Source organism: Peromyscus leucopus, chromosome 3 (assembly GCF_004664715.2).
Source record: "Peromyscus leucopus breed LL Stock chromosome 3, UCI_PerLeu_2.1, whole genome shotgun sequence".
Classification (NCBI taxonomy): Eukaryota; Metazoa; Chordata; class Mammalia; order Rodentia; family Cricetidae; genus Peromyscus; species Peromyscus leucopus.
In genome coordinates, this window is record NC_051065.1 from 114,122,983 (window position 1) to 114,147,307 (window position 24,325).

At 41.8% G+C, this 24,325-nt stretch overlaps 1 protein-coding gene across 12 annotated transcripts in view; it reads left to right on the forward strand.

The window, feature by feature from the left end:
* Positions 1 to 24,097, forward strand: part of Mitf (melanocyte inducing transcription factor) — a 218,843-nt gene extending 194,746 nt beyond the window's left edge. For 8 of the 12 annotated variants that reach the window (XM_028872697.2, XM_028872703.2, XM_028872698.2 and 5 more), the window contains 5 exons: positions 6,505 to 6,622; positions 8,832 to 8,906; positions 12,870 to 12,945; positions 16,447 to 16,594; positions 20,575 to 24,097. In XM_028872697.2, the coding sequence (XP_028728530.1) occupies positions 6,505 to 6,622; positions 8,832 to 8,906; positions 12,870 to 12,945; positions 16,447 to 16,594; positions 20,575 to 20,976 (819 nt within the window). In that variant the 3' untranslated portion in view covers positions 20,977 to 24,097. The remainder of the gene's footprint in view (positions 1 to 6,504; positions 6,623 to 8,831; positions 8,907 to 12,869; positions 12,946 to 16,446; positions 16,595 to 20,574) is intronic. The other 4 variants (XM_028872699.2, XM_028872700.2, XM_028872706.2 and 1 more) reach the window with 1 other exon arrangement.
* Positions 24,098 to 24,325: the final 228 nt, after the last annotated feature.

The following is a 24,325-nucleotide window of genomic DNA, read 5'->3' on the forward strand; positions in this document are numbered from 1 at the left end:
TTTCTTTTGTTTTTTAGTACGGAGCATTTTTTTTTTTTTTTTTTTTTTTTTTTGGTTTTTCGAGACAGGGTTTCTCTGTGTAGCTTTGCGCCTTTCCTGGGACTCACTTGGTAGCCCAGGCTGGCCTCAAACTCACAGAGATCCGCCTGCCTCTGCCTCCCGAGTGCTGGGATTAAAGGCGTGCACCACCACTGCCCGGCCTACGTAGCAATTTCTTTTTGATCTTGTCCAAGTTGGCTTTGAGGCTTTGAGTTCCCTGTGAAATGAGAATGTCCCCTGCCATCTCAAAACTTCTCCTGAAATATCCAGTGTCTCTTTCCAACCCACATCAACTCAGTTTGTAATTATTTTTGCATGTGTGAAGTGTGTGGCTATGTGTGTGTTCATGTGTGCCCTGGTACACCCACATGTGGTTTGTGTGCACACACGGAGGCCCGAGGTTGGCACTGAGTGTCTCCCTCAGTTTCTCACTTCTTCATTTGCTGAGGCAAGGTTTCTCACTGAACCTGGAGCTCACTGATTTGATTGGACTTGCCAGCCAGCTTGCCCTCGAGATCCTTCCTCTCAGCCCCCTGAACAGCTGCTGGGATTTCAAGCTGATCGCCACACACATGGCTTTTCACGTGGGTGTTAGGAACTCCCATAGTTATGTGTAGGTGGCAGGTGTTTCATCCACTGTGCCAACTCTCCAGCCCCTCACTCAGTGATTTTTGAAGATCTTCAATTCTGGTCAAGGCGCCTGCGCCAAGCTCCCCCTAGGTCCTTTGACTGCCCTGGAACCCTTGCCTCTCGAGCTCTTAGGTCCAATTAGATGCACACTTTGTCAGTAGCCAGAATCCTAGGATAAACATGAACAAGACACTACATGGAGCTTCCACTAGGGAATTTACAAATAGATCCAAAGACGTGGGCATATTCACAGTGGAGCTTCAATGGCATGGTCATCTCAAAAGGATTTTGCTGAGGAATTGGCCATTTTTCCAGGTAGATAAATACATACCTGGGCACACTCAAAAGGGCTGTGAAATGACTTATTTCATAATATCATCAATTTTTAAATAATTTTGGCAATGATGGGAACCTTTGAAGTCATTGGATCCAAACCAATACTCAGTACACCAACTTCCTCGTGCGTATTATTCAAATTCATACAAGATGTCGGAAACCCTGCTTCTTGGACACCTCAAATAAAGGGTATGTACCAGCTCTTGAAGGCAGCAGATAACCACAGTGGTTGGGAACTGGAGAAATCCAAGTTCAAATCCAAAGTGTGCTCTTACTCTGTGAGCTTGCCTGCTTTCCTACAGTCCTTTGTTTCCACATCTGGAAGAAAGGGGGAGCTATTCATTATCCCTAACTCATTTGCCTTCTTACCTGATAATGTATAATTAGCATTTAGCTTTGGAAATAGAAGCTGCTTTCAACTCCATTGTCTAAATTATTCCTTGTAATTTGTTACTTGCAAGATCAAATACTTTTGATAGTGTTGGTTTGGTCAGCTGATATTCCTTAAGGCTCAACAATGTGCCAAACTCCTTGTTAGAAAAACTTTACTTAATAATCATGGTGTGCCTCACAGTGAATTGCACATTAGCACTGGTCCCAGCTTGCTTCCAGCTAAACTGTACTTGGCAGTTCTTCTAAAGGCAGTTAATTATGACTCTACCCACTTCTATAGAATAGAACACATGCAGTGCCGTCTCTATCTACATTGACACTTGTAGGCGGAATTTTCCCATCCCATCCACCTGCTCCCAAATAACAGACACAGAGACTCAATATTAATTACAAATGCTTGGTCGATAGCTCAGGCGTGTTACTAGCTAACTCCTACACTTAAATTAACCCATATTTCTTATCAATGCTTTGCCACGTGGCTTGGTACCCTTTCTCGGCACTGTGTGCCCATCTTGTTCTCTTTGCATCTGCCTACAACTCTCTTACTCCACCCTTCTTCATCTCAGCATCCTCAGTTTGGTTGTCCTGCCTAACTTTATCCTGCCTTGCTATAGGCCAATCAGCTTCTTTATTAACCAATGAGAGAAATACATATTCACAGTGTACAGAAGGATTATTCCACAGCAGACACTGAGTCTTGTTCCTGAGAACTTTTCCCAAAGTTGACAGAGCATCTATCTACATGTATCCAGGGGACCTGGCCATAGCTAGTGGTAGAACACTTGCCTAGGATGTATAAGGCCCTAGGTTCAAGTCTCAGTTCAACAATAATGCATCCTGGGCAAGGTATAGGAACTGCAAAGGGAAGGTTTCTATCCTTGAGCTCATGACCTGGAAGGGGTAACCATGCCTCTCTGTAAGTGGAGCTGGACAGTTGAGGAGTAAAGTGACCAGAGAGCAATCTTCCACAGGAAGTGGTGAACTCATTCCCAGCCAGGGGATAGTGTCCTGAAGCTGCCCTCAGGATTCAGGGGCCATATTGCCATATTCACTTCTCATCTGTGTCATAGGCTAGAACAGGCACAGTGTCACCACGAGAGTGTCTTGCCCTGACATAACTCTCTGCAAGGAGAAAGACTGCCTTATGGAGATGTTAGAAACAGACTCTGAATGTAGGCTGGCTTTTATTTTTTTGCCGTGCTGGGTGTCAAACCCCAGACCTCATGCATGCTGTACAAGTTATCCTACACTGAGCTGTAACCCGAGCCCTTGGGTTGGGTTACATACACTGTTGAGTGAGGCATTTGACTTCTCTGCCTCAGTTTCCTTGTCTGTAAAATGTTGTACTGATTGGGATTTTTGCATTGATGTGAGAACTTTAAAATTTCATCCACAAGAAGTAGCCTAACACAAATAGGCTCCCAGGCACAGTGGGGGCCACCACTGGTTCTTCATCCTCTTGGGTTCAGTTGTCCAAGTCGAATAACTAAGCAACTGCAACCTACTCCATTTGAACTTTTTCCCACCAGAGTTAAGGTTAATGTGAATGATTAGCAGTATGGGCATTTTTTTCCTGCTCATTTGATTCTTTGAGATGCCTTGTTTTAAGTTAACTACTTCTTTAAAAAAGTGGAAGGAACGCTTAGAGAGGGAGCTATCCTAAGGGAACTGAGGTCTAGAAATAACTGTTCCAAGGGCACAAGGCCTTCTTGTGCTCTCACAAACAAAGAATAAAAGTCTGTTTTCATGTCTTAACTGCACGATTGATATTCAGAGATAGAGATGGGGCCCATCCACAGAGAAAAACAGTAACATTTGACAGCGATCACTTACTTGGGAAAATATTCCTTTTGGTGGTGAGAGGTGACAGTGCGCTCCATTCAGACCAGGGCAGAAGCAAAGGCAACAGCAGCCTCACCTTGTCCTCACCTGCACTGGTCAGAGCATGGCTCTCTGGGGCCACACTTCCCTCGTGTGTGGAAGTGAAATCTTGTCCAGCAGGTGAACGCTCTGGGTAGAAAGCCCAGGAAAGATGCCGACCAGCCAAATAAACATTCGTCTCTTCCTCTCTTAGTCCAGGACTGTTATTTTGACCCAGTTTTGACTTAACTGTGTTTAGGAGGGGATCTTTCTACCCCAGAAAGCGAACTACAGAATTTTGTTTTTGTTTTTTTTTCTTTTTCCTCTTCTTTTTTTTTTTTCAAATTTGATTTATTTTTATTTTATGTGCATTGGTGTTTTGCCTGTGTGTATGTTTGTGTGAGGGTCCCCTGGAACTGAGTCAGAGACAGTTGTGAGCTGCCATGTGGGTGCTGGGAATTGAACCCAGGTCCTCTGGAAGAGCAGTCAGTGCTCTTAACCAGTAAGCCATCTCTCCAGCCACCTCACCTCCTTTTTCTTCCCCTCCTCTCCATTCCTGTGTTTTTTCTCTTCTCTCTTCCCGTTCATTCCTTCCTTCCCCTTCCTTCCCTCTTTTCTCTCTCTTCCTTTCCCCTTTTCTTCAATGAACAATCTTTGATGGCCTAGAGGCTTGCTTTCAGTTAGTTTATTTGGTTTTGTTTTTTTTTTTAATCAGGATCTCATGTGGCCCCTGCTAGCCTTGAACTCCTGATCCTCCCTCCTTAACTTCTCAAAGGCTGGATCACAGATATGCGCCCCCATGCCTGTTTTTGAACTAGCTTTACCTAACACCTGTCTTTCCTTTGTTCCTAACTCATGATCGTCATCACCTCAGTGCATGTTTGTATCCACTTTGCGTGTGAGGACATAAAGCACACACGGTTTCTATTTCTAGAGCCACTGGATGAATCTTTCATCTCATTGTTTCTAATCTTTTAATTGTGTTCTCGGTTCATTAATGCTCAGGCATAAGTCCCTCAAAACTTGACTTGGTTTATTAATGTTCAGATGTTAACCCCCCCCCCCCCAAAAAAAAAAAACACCGTTTGGACTTGGGAGATGATTTTAGCCTTCAGTTTCTAGTAGCTTTGTCAGTTTCATCTTTCTGGCCCTTTACAGTGCTCTCTGCAAACATGCTAATGCCTCCCACTTTGTGGTAAGTTGGACAAGAACAAAACCAAACACACAAAGAGCGTAGCTGACCCTGAGGTGACCTGTTTCTCAATAGAACCACTCGGAGCTATGACTGCTAATAATCAGAGTCACCTTTTATCAGAGCCTTGGCTGGAGGGCCTTGAAATGTGGCCCAAGGACATTTTAAATTAGCATGATGCTGTTCATTGGCACGTGTGCAGGGTGTGGGTGTGTATTTTATGTTTATGCAGATCTGTAAGTGCTGCCTTCAAGGCCTGCCCACCTGCCTGCCCTGCCCGTCCTGCCGGCCGGCCGGCCACAGCCTCACTGACACACCTATCAGCTTGTTTTATGTACAGCGCCCCCCAGCCCCATCTCTTTAGCCGGGGCTTTAGCTCAGGCCTGTACAGAGGCCAGCGGCCAACATCGGAAGCCTTCCTTAGCTACCCTACCTTAGTTTTTTGAGACATTGCGGTTCTAGACTGGCTGGCTGCTGGCAAGCTTCGGGCAGTCTTCTCTTTCCATTCCCACTTCAGCACCGGGTAAAAGACATGTGCCTAGATTCTATGTGGGTGTTGGGACTGCAAACTCGGGTCTTTATGCTTGAACGGCAAACATTTTCTCCACTGAGCCATCTCCCAACCCTCAGATCCAAAACACTTTTTAAAAAATTTGGTTTTCCATCCATCCGTCCATCCGTCCATCCATCCATCCATCCATCCATCCATCCATCCATCCATCCATATATTTATGTAGTGTATGTTGGTGGGTGTGACTAGAGCACACGTGTGGAGGTCAGAGGTCAGTTCTCTTCTTCAGTCGTGTGGCTTCCAGGGATTGAACTTAGGTTGTCAGGCTGGGCAAGCATCTTCACCCATTCAGGCAATTCACTGGCCCCCTAATCCAAAACTTTTTTAGTGTCAATCATCCACTCAAAACCTGAGTGGATGAGATAGGTCACAGTAAAGAAAGCTGTGGAACTAAAAAATTGGTATACATGTATAAGATATAAATGAAACATAAATAAAATCTGTGTTTGTCTCTGGATGTTGTACCCAAGATAAGTGTGCACTTAAACATTATAAAATCATAAAAAGGTTAAAAAAAAACTAACTTCTTTTCAAGCTTCTCAAGTAAAGGCAGTTCATCCTGTATAATGGGTCGCTCCATGTTTTAATTACACTTAGACCGTTTCTGAAATTCCTTGTCTAACGTATAGCAGAGAGCATATGATCAGGTAAGGGAGAGGCTAATTGGCCAAGTGTTGCCGATGCAGTTATCAAGGAATCCTTTGAAATCATCTGGAAATGCTAAGGGTTTGTGACAGGAGGAATAAGGCACAGCTAATGTGTAGGAAGTTTTCCAGGGCATAAGAAAACATAGTCTTCAACTAGCTATGAGGACATCCCTGTCCAACTGGGACATCATTGTCAACAAAAAATGAAAATGAATTTACTACTTTGCAGCATCCCAGGAGAACCTGAGGAGACAATACCACTCATAGTTAAGCTGGCATGGGTACACCTTTTCTAAGCTAGTATGGCTAAACCTTTTCTTAGCAATGTAAATTCGTTATTAAAGTCTTTGGGCTCCCTCTTGTGGTTCTTTGAATAATTTCAACCTCAAGGAAGCCAGCTCTTTCTTTTGCCATAAGGACATCACTTTACAAAAAGGAAGCATTTGCCAGTTGCTTTTCTTTATAAAAGAAAGAGTGAAAAGTAGAGAGATGTGAAAGATGGGAGGAAGAAATCGTGCTTTGATGGAAGTCGCACACGGAATCCTTTTTCACAGGAATAGCGGTGCCGATGTGACATCTGCCGCTTTTGGTAGCAGGTAACACTTGCCTCTATGCTTAGAATGCGCCCACTAGACAACAGTCAGTGCGAGGCCATCCTTTCTTCTCCCTATATATACAGATTGTATAATTCTGCGTCAATGTGCATACTTTCCTGTTTTTAAGACACAGCACTTTATAGCAAAGAGTGTCCTTTACACAAAGCCTGGAATAGGGCATGAGTTTTATTGGAAAAATTCATCAGCTCATTGCTTTTTTGTTTTTCTGTCTGTGTCTAGTTACCTGTCTCTGGAAACTTGATTGACCTGTACAGCAACCAAGGCCTGCCACCCCCGGGCCTGACCATCAGCAACTCTTGTCCAGCCAACCTCCCCAACATAAAAAGGGAGCTCACAGGTATGTACCTAGCATGTATGCTTCTTACCATGATACTCCCCTCTGTGCCTCATTGGACAGCATTATCAATGTAACAGCAATGTTTCCTGGCCCGCTGGTGTGTGGTCCCTGAGACGTTGTGCAGTGATTTAACATGCAGTATTGAGATGTTAGAATGCCAGTTTCCAGTGTTTGCTGAGTGCATTTGTCCATGACTGCCATGCCCTTTGGGTTGGGGGTGATAGTCAGTACTACCCCCATAAAGTGCCTCTCCCCTACCCACTGTATATTTTGCTTGCCAAGCCCCTGAAGATGTGAGTTGGAGGACCCTGTTTTGAATTTTCCATTCAAGCCACATTTGGAATCTAGTGAAGAATTTATTTCTCACATCTTTAGATGCCTCCCGCTCTTTTTACTGTATCATGTGCAAGAGATTTATTATAGATGGAGAAATAAATCATAAAATGGAGCCATCAGAATGTTTGCTCTTGAGGCAAGTGTGAAATTACCTATTTTTGCCACTTTGTTTGATGCTTTAGGGAAGGCATTTGACCAATAAAACATGACAGAAACTGTATTAGAACTGGCATTCTACCATGGTGAATTTTATGGTCCTTGCCCCAAATCCCTTTTTATTATTTAGTTCTTTGCCTCTTGCAGAATTGGGGGTGGGGTGAGAATATGGCGTATGGATTTGTTGTAAAGATTCTTATCCTGTCCAAAGGCATTACTACAAATGCTGTTTCAGAAAATTTTAACATAAGAAAAACATTTTTAAAGAAAGTATTCATTGGGGTTTAAAGGTAATTTATTAATAAACAAAAACTTTCCGAGAGCAAAACCATTAAAAAAAAAATTCGTTAAGGAGCCTTGGAAAGTAAAACCTTTTTATCCTTCTATGTGAGAAAAAGAGAGAGAATGATTTGGATTGGCCATCTGAATTTAGGAGATTCTAATTTTAATTCTGTCTACATACATATGTGTACATGCATATGCAATTAGGAGTTTCATGATGACCAGAGACTGTGTTCTGGAAAACAGGTCACAGGGTGACTTATTGTGGAATGAACTTCACAGAGTGGCTTTGCATAGACCAAGAAGGCTGTAATATAATTAAGTGATGTAACATTAATTAATCTACATTCTGTGCAGCCTCTGTTGGACTCTGTTGTGATGCAGGGTGACATGGGTGTTTACATTTTTGCTGTATACATGCAGTATAATGTGGTGAATAAATTTGCCTCAGAAGCTCTAAGTCTTGCTATTTTGTGGTAAAGTGCTACATCTTTAGCATACTATTTCAAATGTCACTTTTGAAAGAAAACTAACTTGGTATAGTAAGTCTTGGAATCAATAAACGGCACAATTTGATAGTTTTATTTGTTCCTTGCAAGGCAAAAAACAAAAACAAAAACAAAAAAAAAACAACAAAAAAAACCCTTGACACCAAGATATCACATAAGTTGCTATTCAAATACAACTTTTTAAATGTAGTTGTCACCAAATGCATCCATCCTTCCTGACTTACGTTTCCATAGATAAACAAGTAGAACATATATAGTACTCTTAAGTATCATGACATGATTCTGTTCTAGTAGATTCCGATAGAACCTGGCCTCACGTCATTCTCATGATCTAGTCAGAAGCCACAGAGAACAGATTCAGAAACATTGCCTCAGTTTTTATGTCATTGTGTTACAAAGTCGTAAAAGTACTGAAAAGTTACTTGTCCTGAAAACAATTCCAAATTCTAGAATATGCTCTCAAGGGCTGGAGAGATGGCTCCCTGTTTAAGAGCACCCACCTGGTGGCTCACAACCATTTGTTATTCAAGTCTCAGAGGACCTGATGCTCTCTACTGGCTTCCTTGGGCATTGCACACACATGATCTACACAGGCAAACACTTGGGCACATAAAATTAAAATAAGTAAATCTTAAAAATGATATGACATCAAATAGTTTCTATCGCTTTTATTCTTTTTAGTACTAAAATGTTGACTTGGTTTCTATGGCTTGCTGTTCACTTACTTCATCTGGTTGTAGAAACAAACTGAGCTTTGCAGAGACTTGATATATGTAGCATTAGAGGAAGTAGAAGTTATCATTTGAAAAGTGTTGTTTTCATTAGAGTTCAACAAGATAAGCTTCAAATGTTCAGAAGAGATGCTTTATGATTGACATTGTCCCTCAAACAGTTCCAGATTCTAATGACTTCATTCACGTGCACAGCGTGTATTTTCCCCACAGAGTCTGAAGCAAGAGCATTGGCTAAAGAGAGGCAAAAAAAGGACAATCATAACTTGAGTAAGTTTGCTTTGTTTACGTCCGTGGCATTTGACCTTAAAGTCCGTGTACTTCATGTATCAAAAAGTTGCTTCCATTAATTTCAGAGGAGAGTTAATTTCTGCAGTTGTTAAAGGTGCATTGAGAGTATTTCAGTGAGATTTTTATTTCATATCAAACATATATTTATGTATGTATGTGTGTATTCACACACACACTCACATAGTTTTTTCTATTTTTGAAGAATTTCTACATATATTTGTGGTAGTAGGTGTGTGTGTATGTGTGTGTGTAGATGTGTGTGTGTTTATAAAGTGAGTCTTGATCTCTACATACCCAATTATAAGTACTGCTCACACTGAAACTTATTAGCAAAAGCAGATTTGGAGATCACTTTTTCCAATGAGATTTCAAAGTTAAAAACAGAAGACAAAAGAAAAGGAAAGAAACACATGTGACAGGAATAGTGGATGAATAGTCCCCAAATTTATGATGTTTATCTTTTTCTCCAAATATTGTGTAACAGTAGAATATTTTTATGCATCGGGTTTACTCTTCATTAAATCTTGAAGCCTTTTCCTGGGAAAACTATGTCTACGCTACACAGTTAACAGAGACCATACAGTGAAAATAAAGATTGAGTGGGAAGTAGCATGGGGATTCTCCATTTACTTTTTTGCCTAAATTGATTTTTGAGAACATGAGTCATATATAGGAACCTTGCTTTTGATTTAGAAGAAAAAAGAAAAGAGAGGAGCAGCACTGTGCTCTAATCACCAGATATAAGTATTGCTTGTTTTCATTTAGACATTGTTTTCCCCAACTTTTCCCTGTGAGGTCAGGGGCACACACAGAGAATGAAAAGCATGGCGTAGCATGTTTTAATACGTCATGGCAGAGTGTCTATATTTTGCTGCTGCTTGCTGTTTATCTATTTATTTTTAGTTGAACAGTCTGGGCTAAGAGCTTGACGTTAATTTCTTCAATACTGCCACATAGTATTTATTCTACATTAGGAGTCGGTTCTCAGCCATCCCCCATTGTGTTTTTGTATTGTTGCTAACTTCCTCAAATCCGTTGTCCTGGGAACATGGTATGTGGACCTCCTGTGCACACAGGGTTTCCTTCTCTGTTCTGAGTCCTGAGAAATGCCCTGGTGAAGCCCCATGCCCTGTGTACCTACTCACATCACTCCTGCTTTCCTCATTTTTTGAGTTCAGTTTGAGAAGGTTTTGTCATTTTTAAACTGAAGAGCTGAGCTTACAGCTTAAAAATTTACCCAGATTCCACATAATTTTACTCAAAGACAATCCTTTGCTTAAAACCCCCTAGAAATAAAATAGTGATGTGGTATCTGAAGGACCCATAACTGAGACCTAGGGAATGAAGTTGGATCCTGTCAAAAATGGTATTTGTGTTCGAGTCCTCACCAGGGCCTTCTTGTTCCAGGTTGTCAGTAAATTGCAAATGGGATCAGCTCTAAGTTGGAGAGCTGTAAAACAATTTTGAAGTCTTGTCTAACTCCCGGGAATTAATGCTCAGGGTCCTGTTGACCTTGACTCAGCCCTCTCTTTCTAGGACTTAGCTTATGAAAATACTTGCTGAAATGTGCAAATGAATGCCTTAATGTATTCAGTCATTCTTTCAGCCATTTCAAGTTATTGAGTGCCAGTTTGATACAAGGAACTTTTCTATAGGAGTGAATTGGACAAACAGGTTCCTACCAGTAGGCACATTCAGGTCAGATGTCAGGTGCCACATACTAATTACTGAGAGGAGCTAGAAGGCTAGCGATTGATATCACACCCCATTATGAAAGGAAGCACACAGGAGGGCTGCGCCTATTGGATGTGTGGGAACAGAGGACAAGATCTAGAAAACAGCCTGGCTGTGATAGTTGTGCCAGGCATGCAGATGCCGAGGAATATTAAGGGTTTCTTTAACCTTTACCTGAATACGCTGTAGGGTGTTTTTTAAAGGAGTTTTATAAAGTTATATCACTATTATAATAAATAGCTGAAGAGGAAACTCCTACATGAAAGGTAAATGTGGCATCTCCGAATGTTGACATGGAAGAGCCCAGAGGTGTGCAGGGCAGTGAAAAAAGGCAGGTATAGAATGTTTTAGTGTGACCCTACTGTGAAGATGCTTTTGTTATGCTTACGTGCCAGGCTCGTGTGGGTACTTGGAATGCAACAGTGAAAATTAATAGGTGAATAAGAAGTACTGGATTCAGAGTTCCCTGAGAAGATGAAACAGAGCCCAGTAAATACAGTATCATCATAGCCATGGGGAGAGTGGGTCATTTTGAATAGGCTAACCTCGGAACTCATATGGGTAAATTTGAGTTGCTACTTACAGGAGGAAATGGCTCTTTAGGGATCTGGAGAAAGAGTGTTCTAGGCAAAGGGATTAACACGTGAGTGTGGCTAATGCGTGTCTGGCTTGGATGTGCCAGTAGCAGAGTCAGTGGGGACACAGCAGAAAGAACACAGACGAGTGGCCAAGGAAGATGCTGTCACACTGGACGAGGAGCAAAACGCGCTCTCAGCAGGGCAGGGCCCGCCGGATCCCTGTGGGATACCTCAAGGACTTGACTTTGCCTTGGATAAAATGGGAAGTGATGGGGTGGGCTGGGGTTAAGGGTTGACATGGCCTCACTCAGGATTTTGCAGAATCCCTCCCTCTGCTTAAAACTTATTTGGGATTTATTTGCTAGATTAGGTAAAATTAAAAACATTTATTATCTTACAAGGTCCTTGTCCCTTGAGAGTGATGGTCCTGGTGCACGCAGATTGCAGGATGGGGATACTCTCGGGATGCACAGCGTAGCTAAATGATGCGTGTTGTCCAGTATGGTGGTTACTTGCTATTTAATGCCTGAGCATCTGAATTATGGTTAGTTCAAATTGGGCTGCATTGGCCTTGGAGCTGGGTTGGTAAAACACTATTCCAGCACGTACAAGGCCCTGCGATTGATCCCCGGCATCACACAAAAATATTGGCTGAAGTGTAAAATATTTTAATTTCGAAAGCTTAATGTGAAGAAAAGAATGAGCACCTTCTAATTTAATTTTTTAGTATTTATTACCTGCCAAAATGATAATGGTTTATAGAGAATGGATTTAATGAAATATTAAAGTTAATTAATTTTTTTTAACTAGTTTAACATAGCCACTAAGGAGTCTAAAATTACATAATGTAACTTGTGTATTTATTTTTGTCGGGAGTTTTTGTATATCTCATGAGCAAAAACAAACATTTTGCTATTTTTTTTTTTTTTTTTTTTTTTTTGGTTTTTCGAGACAGGGTTTCTCTGTGTAGCTTTGCGCCTTTCCTGGAACTCACTTGGTAGCCCAGGCTGGCCTCGAACTCACAGAGATCTGCCTGCCTCTGCCTCCCGAGTGCTGGGATTAAAGGCGTGTGCCACCACCGCCCGGCACATTTTGCTATTTTAAATGCTAAAAAGAAACCAAAATCAGAGTGATATCTTGTGATCAGTAAAAATTATGTAAAATTCAAATTTCACCATTAAAAGTAAGTCTGCTGCTGTGTAAGAGCAGGTGTGTGCTGCCCAACTTATGGTAAATTGGTGTTGCTGTATTTTTAATTGTGTCATTACAGATCTGCGCACATTTTGGCAGTAAAAATTTGCTTTCTCTTTAGTTAAACAAGCACAGTGCAGATCTGTCCAATTTTGACGTGTGGCTGAGGATGCAGCCCAGATGTTCAAGGTTATTACAGAGTTGAGTGGGAAATTGCCTATCTAAGAGCTTTATAAATGAGCGCACTCTGAAGGCAGCTCGTTTCCTCTTAAAGTTCATTACCTCTAGTACCCCAAAGTAAGATAAGCACAGCGGAAGTGGGTTCGAGTTTACATTGTCCTGACTGGTGCAGTCAGAGTGCACATGCCTTTAATGAGATGTGCTGAACGCGCGTGTGCCACTGCTACTAATGACCCTTTCCCATGCTCTTTTCTTGAAGTTGAACGAAGAAGAAGATTTAACATAAATGACCGCATTAAAGAACTAGGTACTTTGATTCCCAAGTCAAATGATCCGTGAGTACAATTGCATGTTAATCTGCATCATATATTTTCACACCTTTCCGTTTTTCTCCTATGTTGCAAAATGCTCTCTTAGAGAAATTAAAGAACTCTCCCCTTGCCCTCTGCTTCCTTTTCTAAGTATTTCCTTTGGTTTATTTCCCCAAACTAAAATTTCTAGAGAAATGAACTGAATTGTACAAAGGGATATCAGAGCTGAGACAGTTAGCTTTCAGGGTGAGGAATGGGACGTATGGGAATCTGAAAACTCAGCAGAAAATTTTGAACCTGGGGCATGGGGGGGGGGCATCTTTAATGGTCATGCATACAAGATCCCAGTAGCTGTTAAGGCAAGGTGTGTGCCGTGTATGAATCTCCACTATGTAGCATCTCTAAATGGACACTGGTGTGCAGATACTGGAAATGTCATGTTCAAAGATACTGGAAAGACAAAAGGTCAATTTTTTTTTTAATGAAAACTTGCATATTCTTTGTGTGTTTTACCAATCTAGGGGAAAAAAAGCAATGGTTAATCCTCTTATGAACTACAAGTCAGCTGATCTGTAGTTCAGCCTTTGGTCTTCCCCCACCTCCTCTCCGGGAGATAACAGTTAACAGATAATTTTCAAGTCTTTCCTACCCCGTTATCTGCCACGTCAGCACACTGGTCAACAAATATACAATTTTTATCCATTAGAAATTGGCCCATTTGAGGTAAAGGGCTGGGGGAGGTATATATTTTAATGGCCCCCACAGGCATTCTACGAAATTAGCCTTTGAATATGACCTTTTAGCTATCTAATAAAAAGTAAAGATGCAATCAAGCATTATTCATGCAAGGCTTATTAAATTCACGATTCACATTATTGTCGGGGAATTTGTAGCAAAATAAAATAAAACCATTACCTATTGTGAGGTGGTTTTGATGAATGTGCGCAGTTTCTGTCTTCTAACACTTTGCTTTCCCAGGCTTCAAGGAGAGGCATTTTCAAACTGGAAGCATCCAGCTTCTCAGTTGTGCAGCACAAATTTATCCTCCTAAAGGCTGTGACCTTCATTTCCTATAGTCAGTCTTGCATGATAGTTGAAATTGAATTCCCATTTCCTGTTCTTTATCAGCTTTCCATTTTTTAGCATATTCTTTTTGAATTGTAAGCGTGCAAATCTCTTCAGCAACAGATTATGAAATTCTGGGGCCCTGGTGTAAGCCTGGATTTGCATGTCTCCTCCATTGTGGTAGAATGCTTACATGTTTGTAGCCTGAGCCGATAGGGAGCTTGCATGGTTGACACTGTCTTCAGATAAAACAGACTGTAACATGGATAGTGGTTTTCCGAAACCAGGTTTCTAGAGTGTGCCTTGGAACTGAAACAGAGACAGACTTTGCTTGATTAGTGTCCCAGCACATGCCCACTCCTCCCCTCAAACAAGTAAGCTTTGGTTGATTTTATATATTTGGGAAACATATATACTTGTACATGGAAAAGCGTCCCTTTAATTACCCAAAACCCAATATTTGAATCCTTTTAAGCCAAGAACCATAATTGATTGAGACTCATAAGGAAGTATACCCCAGATAACTGATAGATATGCTTCTTGGGAACTGAGTGGCCAAAGGCTTGACTTGAAAAGCCCGGCTCTGACTTTTCACCTTGGTGGTCTGTATCAGGCAGCATCCATTACAGTTGTGTTTCTGCTGGCTGCTGCAGCTTTTGATGCTTTGATTTTTAGCCTTGAGAATTGGTCCCTGTGTTCACTCTGGGTATCTTGGGACACCTCTGGATTGCCATTTTTGGTGTTCAGACACTGGAGACCTACCCTAGGGACTTCTGGGAGCTGTGACTATCCTCTTTGGAGAAAGCCTGTTTTTTTTTTTTTTTTTCTCAGCCAACCCATGTAAGGATCAGTTACTAGGTGGCTTGTTTTAATGGCCTGTCACTCATCTATTCCATGTGATGCTTCTGATCTGTTCTTAGTAGCTATAGGTCATGGGGTTGATGGTTCTATTTACATCAACTAGATTTTCATTTTATCATCCTCATTGTCATCACTGTGTTGAAGGTTATCTACAAGGAAAGATTGGAAAGATTACTTCCATAATAAATAGAGTTCATTCTTCATTGTTTGTTCTGGAGAACTCTTAAGATTTTTAGGGTGACTTTGTCCTAGTTGGCTTTTCATTGCTGTGGTAAAACACTGACCAAAAGCATCTTGGAAAGGAAGGGTTTTGTTTAGATTTCATGTTCCAATCATAGTCCATTACTGAAGGAACTCAAGGCAGAAATCTGGAAGCAGGAACTGAAGCAGAGGCATACGGAAATGCTGCCTACTGGCTTGCTCTGCTTAACTTGCTCGACCTGTTTTCCTACATTTCCCAGGACCACCTTGATAGAGATGTCACACAATAGTCTGGGCCCTCCCACATCCGTCATTAATCAAGAAACGCCCCCACAGACTTGTTGTCTGCAGGCCAATCTGATGGAGGCATTTTCTCAGTTGATATTTCCTCTTCCCAGACAGCCCTAGCTCATGTTGAGTTGACAAAGATCTAAGCAGCGTGGCTTTTGTCCACATTTCACTGATGATGATAATTTTCTTACACGTGTACACTGAGCTACAGTGATGAACTGAAAGTCACACCTGTTGGCAGCTGTTGAGATTGGGATTCCAGGGCAGCATCTCACTGGGTATCAAACCATGGCAGTGCAGTTACTGTGCTGATACAGCCCCTGTTCCAGTATTGACTAGTGTTCTCAAGCTCATACAAAGTATCTCCTTTGATTCCAATTATGCACAAACAAGGCTGCTTATTCCTACACATGTAGTGTCATCATTTTGCAGATGAGAAAATGGGTACAGAGAAAGGTTAGATGACAGATAGCCCATGATCATTATGGTGGAAATTCAAGAGTGAGCCAGGCAGTGGTGGTGCATGCCTTTAATCCCATTACTCAGAAGGCAGAGGCAGAAGGATCTCTGTGAGTTAGAGGCTAGCCTGGTCTACAGAGCAAGTTCTAGAACAGCCAAGGCTACACAGAAAAACCCTGTCTTGAGAAAACAAAACAAATAAACCAAAAATCCAAGAGTGGCATTTTCACCCCACGGACAAGTGGTGGGATTTCACAGGACTTGTTCTTATCATGTCCCAGTGAGTAAATCTTTTTGGTCTCAGATATATGCAACTATTGAGGGCAGTTTACAAATAAGATTTGGTAACCCACACAGCACACATGAATTAAATAACCGATTTCATCTAGTGAGACATACGTGATCTAGATGGAATTGTACTGTACAGGTTTCAACATCTGCACAATGTGTCTACCTTATAAAAGGAATACATCTGGAGAAAGTAAGATGATACACACCAGATGGGTGGCCAGTGGCCAGTCAGTGGTGAGTACTCAATGAGTACTAGCCATTACTTATGTACAATTACTATTCCAGATAGACATTGAATGCTGATTTTCTTTGAACCCCAGTTCCTAAAAGGGTCCATTGTCCTCCATCTCATCACAGGGACATGCGGTGGAACAAGGGAACCATTCTAAAGGCCTCTGTGGACTACATCCGAAAGTTGCAACGGGAACAGCAACGTGCAAAGGACCTTGAAAACCGGCAGAAGAAGCTGGAACACGCTAACCGGCATCTGCTGCTCAGAGTACAGGTATCTGCCCTGTGCTATGTAAAGTGATTTCAGGACAAGAGGAAGGAGAATGTAGTGAGTCCTGAAGGAGCTGGAGACACAGTCTTGGTATTTGTGAATTTACCTACTGGTAAAACATTGTTGGTAACTCAAAATTAATGCTAATGCCACTTTCACAGTCGCTCCTGGGCATGTGCAGAGTGTCAAATCCGAGTTGCCTGCAGTCTCTTTTCCAGAAGGCTGAGCCCCACGCAGGTCCAGGGCTTTTTGTAGCAGTCCTCTGAGTTACAGCCTAAGTGTCTTGTCTCCACAGTGTTGTGAGTTTTGTTGGGGATTTTTCATCTTACCGTGGCCCCCAAGCCCAAGCATCATTAGAAACGTGTATGCTTCCTAAGGCCAAGAAGGTTACGATGTGCTGTCTGGGTATCAGACAAGCTTCACCCAGCCAGTCGTTAGTACTCCTGGATGGTGTTCAGTGTGAATGAATCTGCATTGCATTCTCCTTGAGGGTGGGCATCATGAACATTGAACACCCATCTTCCCAGGACTCCCCAACACTTCACATTTCCCCCCAAGATAACACATTTGCTGTGGCTGCAGTGATCCTCAGTCACGGAGCCAGGAGGAAGAAGGTAGCAGTCCCCTAGGGCTGGCCTTTATAATCCAGAAGGCTAAATAGAGGCTAGATGTAACTTGAACATCTTTCTCCCGCCTCCCCTCCTCTAATTTGTTATTTGTTTAACTTTACATCTCTTCTATAAAACCGCCTCAGGTATTTACGTATCTGGTGCTTGGGTACCTATTTATAAAGGGAGCTTATGATACTCCCTTGTTAAATTATTAAAATATAGTAAGTTTTCCCAAAGAGAAGCTCAGTTTGGTTTTGTGTTCAGGTTCCAAGCTTGCATATTCATATTAAATATGAATGTTGTGAAATATGGACCTTGGCAATTCCATGGCAGTGTCATCTCAGCCTTCTCCTGCTGATCCTGAGGCTGGCTTTACCACTTTTGCCTGTCAGGGAAAATCATTAATTAGGCAAGCTCTACAGTACCACAAAGCCTTAGAGCTCTGCATGAGATTTAACACCTCATTTAGAAACTGAAGTAACTGTTTTAATCTGTTGATAAACACTTTTAGTTAAACAACAAAGGAGTACAGTATGATGTTTGCGTCTCCCTGAGGTAACAAGCAAATTTATTTGCTTGTTTTTTGAAAAGACGAGCTGCACTCCAGTTCTTCATGGCGGTGTAGTTTCAAGGGCCTGGGTTTTCGGCCAAGGCCTGGGGCCTTCCCTTCATTTTCAGTCCAAGTGATGCATGCTGAAATCTTCATGGAAGAAAGAGCAGCGAGCCTTATTATCAGGAGAATTGTTTTCTTAGATAGCCCAGGGCTTCAGCATGATGCCTAGAGAGGCTTGTTTCCAGAGCTGGTCTGAAGGAGCAGGCAGACACTCATGTGGCATGCCATACTCAGGCGTCCCTCATTCATACTGCTTCCAGAGTAGGAGCTCACAGATCCGACAGTTTTAACACAGACCAACCATAGCTTTGCCCACACATGTGGGCCAAGCTGAGAGGCCATGTCATGTGCCAAGTCCCTTTGCTCTCTCTCATGAATTGAAAGGACACACTTCCCATCTCCACTTTATTTTGTCACAAATTTAGGACAGCATTCACATGTGGAAGAAGAATTGGGGGTCCCTGCTGTTCACTTTAGGAATATGTAAGAGGGGAGCATGGATTGAAGGCGTCTTGAAGTGAGGTCTGAGAAGTGACCGACTAACACAGTGTGTCAGTCGGCTAGTGCCGCTGTGCAGAAGGCCACTGAGCAGGGGAGGTTAAGTAGCAGGCATTAGCTTGCTCACTGTTTTGGAGGATGTCAGAGATCAACCGTGCTAGCAGGATTGGTTTCATTTTATCTTAACCTCCTCTCCGAAGATCCTGTGTGCCGATCTTCGCACAGTTTGAGGAACTAGAGTTAGGACTTAAGTGTATGTATTTAGAAGCAAGGTTCAGCCCATTGTAAGAAAACACAGCTCATTATAAGAGATCAGTCATGTTATAGATGAGAACTTTCCCGCTGAATTCAAAAATAAAGGTTTCCCTTTGCCAGGGTGAGATGGGTTAGATTTCACCAAGCTCTGGTGGCTTGTATGGAACATGGAGAGTGTTTACTTCATGGCACCATTGGTGTCTTAGTAACCAGAACCCAGAAGAAATAGCTACTGTTTCTGTTACACCCAAACAGTTGAGTACTTACATCTTACCAGCTTGGTAACAATTTGAAGGAAATGCAAATAACTGAAAAACAAGCATGTTGTTTGATTTTTTTAGTGGTTACTAATACATAGTGTTTCTAGAGATTGTCCAATTCATGGAAACCTTGGGTTAGATGGTAAGCCACCCTTGCCTCCCATCCCATGTCAGTGCTCCTGAAGTCCTTGTCACTCCAGCCTCTCCAGAAACCTATGTGGAAGTGCCATGAGGCCTCCAAGAAGTGTGTATGTGCAGGCTCACCCTGAAAGTGGGAACTGCTGAAACTGAGGACTGAAATGTGGGTAGCACACTTGCCCTGAAACTGGGGACTGAAAATGATGGAGCACACTCACACTGAAAATGGGGATTGAAAAGTTTGTGGCACACTTACGCCAAAACTGGGCACTGAAAAGTGTGTAACACCCTTGTGCTAAATCAGGCTACCACCTGGGATTTGGGTAGTTGTTGAGAGAGTGCCACCATTTTCCTTGAAATCTTAAGCTATCTCCCAAGCAGTTTATATGCCCTTGTTTTACTATTTACTCGGTATTATATTTCTGTTAGTTCTCATTTTACTCCTTTATTAACATATCTGCCTTTTACAAAAAGATGAGTTTCCTTCTAACGTTTTTCATACATGTGAATCATAGACCATCCCCATTACCCTCTCTTGTCCCACCCAGGTGCCTTCCACTGGCACTTCTTTATCCCCTCTGGAGTGCCCCTTCTACCCCGTGTCTTATGCATACACATAAACTTTAAGAAACCCAGATTCTACCCTTGAGAGAAAACACAGTCTGGCTTATTGTATTTCTCTCAGTGATCTCCATGTGCATTCATTTTCCCGAAAATGATTTCGGTGTTTCTTCAGAGCCGAATAAAGCTCTATTGTGTAGGTGTATCACATCTTCTTTATCGGTTCACGTAGGCTGACCGCATCTTGGCCATTGTAAGCAGCACAGCAATAAACATGGCTGCGCAAGTATCTCTATGTTGTGCTGACTTAGAGTCCTTCAGGAACGTGCCCCAGGGTGTGATGCGGGCCATGGGGTAGTTCTGTTTTAGTTCTCCACATTGACTGCTACAGTAGCTGCGTCAGTTTACATCCCCACCAGCAATGTGTAAGGATTCCTGTCTCCCCACACCTTTGCCAGCATTTGCTGTAGGTGGGTTTTTTTTGTTTTGTTTTGTTTTGTTTTTGACTATGGCCAGTCTGACCTGGGTGGGTAGCTTTGTTTTAATCCTTAATATCTGCAAGAGAGTGATTCTATTTGTAATTCATAATAAAATACATAATACCATCTAAAAGGATATTTTCTATACAACAAATGCCACCTGTCCTGTATTTTGGGAAGTGCAGAATTTGTTATTTAAAAGCAGCAACCTTTAATAATTTATAACAAGTTGTCCCTAGGTTCTGATTTTTTAAAAATAGAAAATAGACTTCAATTATTAAAAGCAGTCTCAGGAGCCGTACAGTACAATAGAATGCAAACCCCAGACAGCTCTACACATCACCTGACCATGGGGTCCCGCTGATCATCAACATGGGCACCACAGTGGCCCCTTTGTTAGAGCTGGCTTCTCCTTCCCCTCCAAAGCCTTGGGTAGGGACACTCACGGTAATGCATATTCCATGGATTTGGACAACTGCGCATAACACCCACCTGCACAGCTTCAGTGCAGTGGAAGTTGGCCGTGCACATGCGCCTACTTAACTGTCCGACTTTGACCTTTCTGCAGGAGCTTGAGATGCAGGCTAGAGCACATGGACTTTCCCTTATCCCATCCACTGGTCTCTGCTCACCGGATCTGGTGAACCGCATCATCAAGCAAGAGCCGGTCCTTGAGAACTGCAGCCAGGAACTTGTCCAGCACCAGGCAGACCTGACGTGTACAACGACCCTGGATCTCACGGACGGTACCATCACCTTCACCAACAACCTTGGCACCATGCCGGAGAGCAGCCCGGCCTATAGCATCCCCAGGAAGATGGGCTCCAACTTGGAAGACATCCTGATGGACGATGCCCTCTCGCCGGTTGGCATCACCGACCCGCTGCTGTCGTCAGTGTCCCCAGGAGCTTCCAAAACGAGCAGTCGGAGGAGCAGTATGAGTGCAGAAGAAACGGAGCATGCGTGTTAGCGAGCTCACCCTGCTCTGTGCTGCCTCTGCGCAAACTGCTTCCTCTCTTCTTCAGTAGACTCCAAAACTTACCTGAAGAGGTTTTCTTGATAATTTTCCTTTAATATGAATTTTTCATGCTTTATCAGTAGCCCAGGATATATTTTATTTTTAGAATTTTTGTGAGCCAGACTTGTATATTCTATTTTACAACTACAAAGGCCTCCAAAGTATTGTACCATCAGCGTGCAGTATCTGTGAACTGATTTCTCGAAGTGTGAGCTTTCTGAGCAAGGGGACATTTGCTTCAGAGAAGTGTCTGTCCATTTTCATTCAGGGGAAAACTAAACTTGGTGTGAGCTTTGTCTGTCTGTGACCTCCTTGGAAACTAACATGTAAAGTTTAATTACATGAATGTAAAGAAACCAAAAGAAGAAAACGAAGATGATGATGATGAAAAAAAGTGGAAAAGACATCCAAGCCCTCTCCACATCATAAATGCATTGATTCCCTGGTACTGCCTTAAAGACATAGGGCCCTCCCAGCATCTTTGTACTGAAAACTACTCAAAGGAAGATACATTACATAAAGACAAATATATCGGTCAATTTCATGAGGATTGTCTGGTTAGAAAATGTAACTTATGCTAACCCAAACTGAAGGGAGATATTAGACCAAGACATGAAACATAGGACCTAACCTTTCTGGCTTTTATTGGGCGCAGTTACAGTTTTCCTCATAAATAAGTGTGATTCGATTTTTCATAAGATGTGTTTTATTTTGAAATGAAAATGAATGTCCTCTCTGAGAAAAATATCAAGGAGCACCGGAAGTTTGCTTCATTTTTCTTTTTCATTTTTGCTTTTGATAAAGACAGCCGAACTGGGCACATTTCTAATTGGCTTTACTATTTTTATTTTTAAATTATGTTTTAGTCATTTTGATGGTATAGATTCTTTATTATCATCATTTTTTTCAATGTTTGTATTAATTTGTAAGAATATGCATCTTGAAATGGTGAGTTTTCAATATTTTTACAACTCACTGATAGTTCTCGGCATTCTTTGTACACCCATGAAAGACTACTTTTACGCAAGTCTTGTGTTCAAAGAGAGCTTTGCAAATATTTTGTATATTCCAGTATCACTTGAAACTGTTTTTCAACACATTTAAGGTATAGTATTAATAGGTTAAAAACCAGGCTTTCTAGAAAGAAATACTTACATATGCATTTCTAGGATATGAAAATAACTATATTCTTGAAGACTGATAACCACAGCATTTACTGTGCCCACAGTGGTCATTTAAATTGAGATTTATTTCAGTCAACTGGCTGGATTCTTTTTAAAGAGGGAAATACTGTATTGGCAAATTACTTGATAACAATGTTTAAACCAAGAGGCAACATTGTAAAGTTAGTTTCTGTGCATTACCTACTTGCGTAGCCCTATGCAATAACTGTAGAGTTATACGTATCAAGTCTATATGTTTTATACAGATGATATATAGTGTTACATGCCAGGCTGCTGAATGGAATTTCTCAGTAGCAACCTATGATTGGATAGTGAGTGGCATAAAGCATATCCTTTCAGAATGAAGTGCCTTAAATATCTCAGCAGTCTTTTTTGGACCAGCACTGACTGATCTGTAAAGTAAGAAAGTTTCAAGATGGTATCTGGAGTGAAGAGAGAAGATGTAGCATGGTGCCTCTGTAGACATTCTAAGAGCTTCCAATTTCCCTTCAGATATTTTTAATATGAAATATATTTTACTGACAGTGCCAAATTCTTTCATCAGAAAACCTTTTTCAGGAAGGTTTTTTCTTTCTTTCTTTTTTTTTTAAAGTGTTTAAACGTCAAATGTGAATTGGTGATGGGTGATGGAGAGATCCAGGAGGAGTGATTGTCAGATGTATGAATGGATGGCTTTGGTGAGAATTGTCAATGTGCGGTTCCCATGCATGTTGGGTAATGCAAATCCTTGGAAACACTGATGATGCTATCCAGTCTTGTAGCTTTATTACTTAAGGGGGTAGGGAAAATAAGTTCCCATTCTTTCAACCTCCTTAAGTGTGTGACTTTTCCTAGAATAGAAATGCAAATGTGCATGAACAGATAATTGTACCATAGTGTTCACCAATACAATCATAGCATTGTCTGTTTTTCTCTTCATATTTGTGGGGGGGGGAGGGCTGGATGCAGAAATTGAAGATCGCAATGCTATGATTCTAGTTTTTCTTAGTTGATTCTGACGTTTTTTTTTCTTTTTAAATAATTGAACAAGGTTTCACAAGGTTGACTAACCCACGGCTGAGTGACTATGGCCAAGGCAGAGCGACTTTCTAGAAAGCTTTGTTGGGAGAAAGTATGGCATATTGCACCGCTCCCCTGATTTGTAACCTCCTGGGCTTGTCATCGCGGCCTTTCCTGGCGCCTTCGTCAGAAGACACAGCCGCTGGGAGAGGCGGGCAAGCAATTTGGAGGCTGCCACGTGGGGGTGGTTTTATTTATTTCTTTTGTGCCAGCGAGAATGTGGATTCTTTCAGGGACCGGTTAAGCTAAGAGGCAGTATTTTTGCTCACTGTTCTTAAGGAAAGAAAGATCCATGCCACTCCCCCACCCCTGGGTGCAGAATTGTGACTCAGGGTTGTACCTCCGTTTGGAGTGCTCAATATACCAAAATTATCTACCTTCCTCTGGGTAACATAATGGAAATACCAAACCTTCTAACTTTGCCAAAACAACAACAACAAAAAACTACTCAACCAATCTGGTCATACCCAGATCATAACACAGTTCAGTCTGGTTGTTTATAAACAGTAAAGCAATAAGAACAAATGAAATACACAGGACATTGAAAGATACAAAGCACAAAGGAATGCACTTATTAATATTTTTGAAAAATGCACTGGGGAGAAGTTGATAACAGTATAAACAGCAACCCGACTTCTTGACAACGACAACAAATGACCGTCTCTCGCGGACACTTGCTACTGTAACGTCAATAACAGCCCCTGCTGTTGGGTGCGGCAATCCTTTCTGTATGTCCACAGCACTGTATATTATGATTGATATTAATGTATCCAATGAAATAATTGAACTGTTGTTCTTCATAGCCTCATTAAAGCATTTGGTTTTTCACATCTTGTTGGCCAGTTGTGTCTGGTTAGTGCCCGTTTTGACTGACGTATACTTTCTCGAAGCAATGGCAGCACACTTTTCTTCTCATCTCATGAAGAAGAAATTACTGGGAAAATGTAATTGCTAACAGCGCTTTGTTTAGTTTAAATGTCACTCCAAGGTGGTACTTTTTTGGTTCGAAACATTTTTGATTACTTTATGACATACTCTCCAATGGGATGTAATTATGT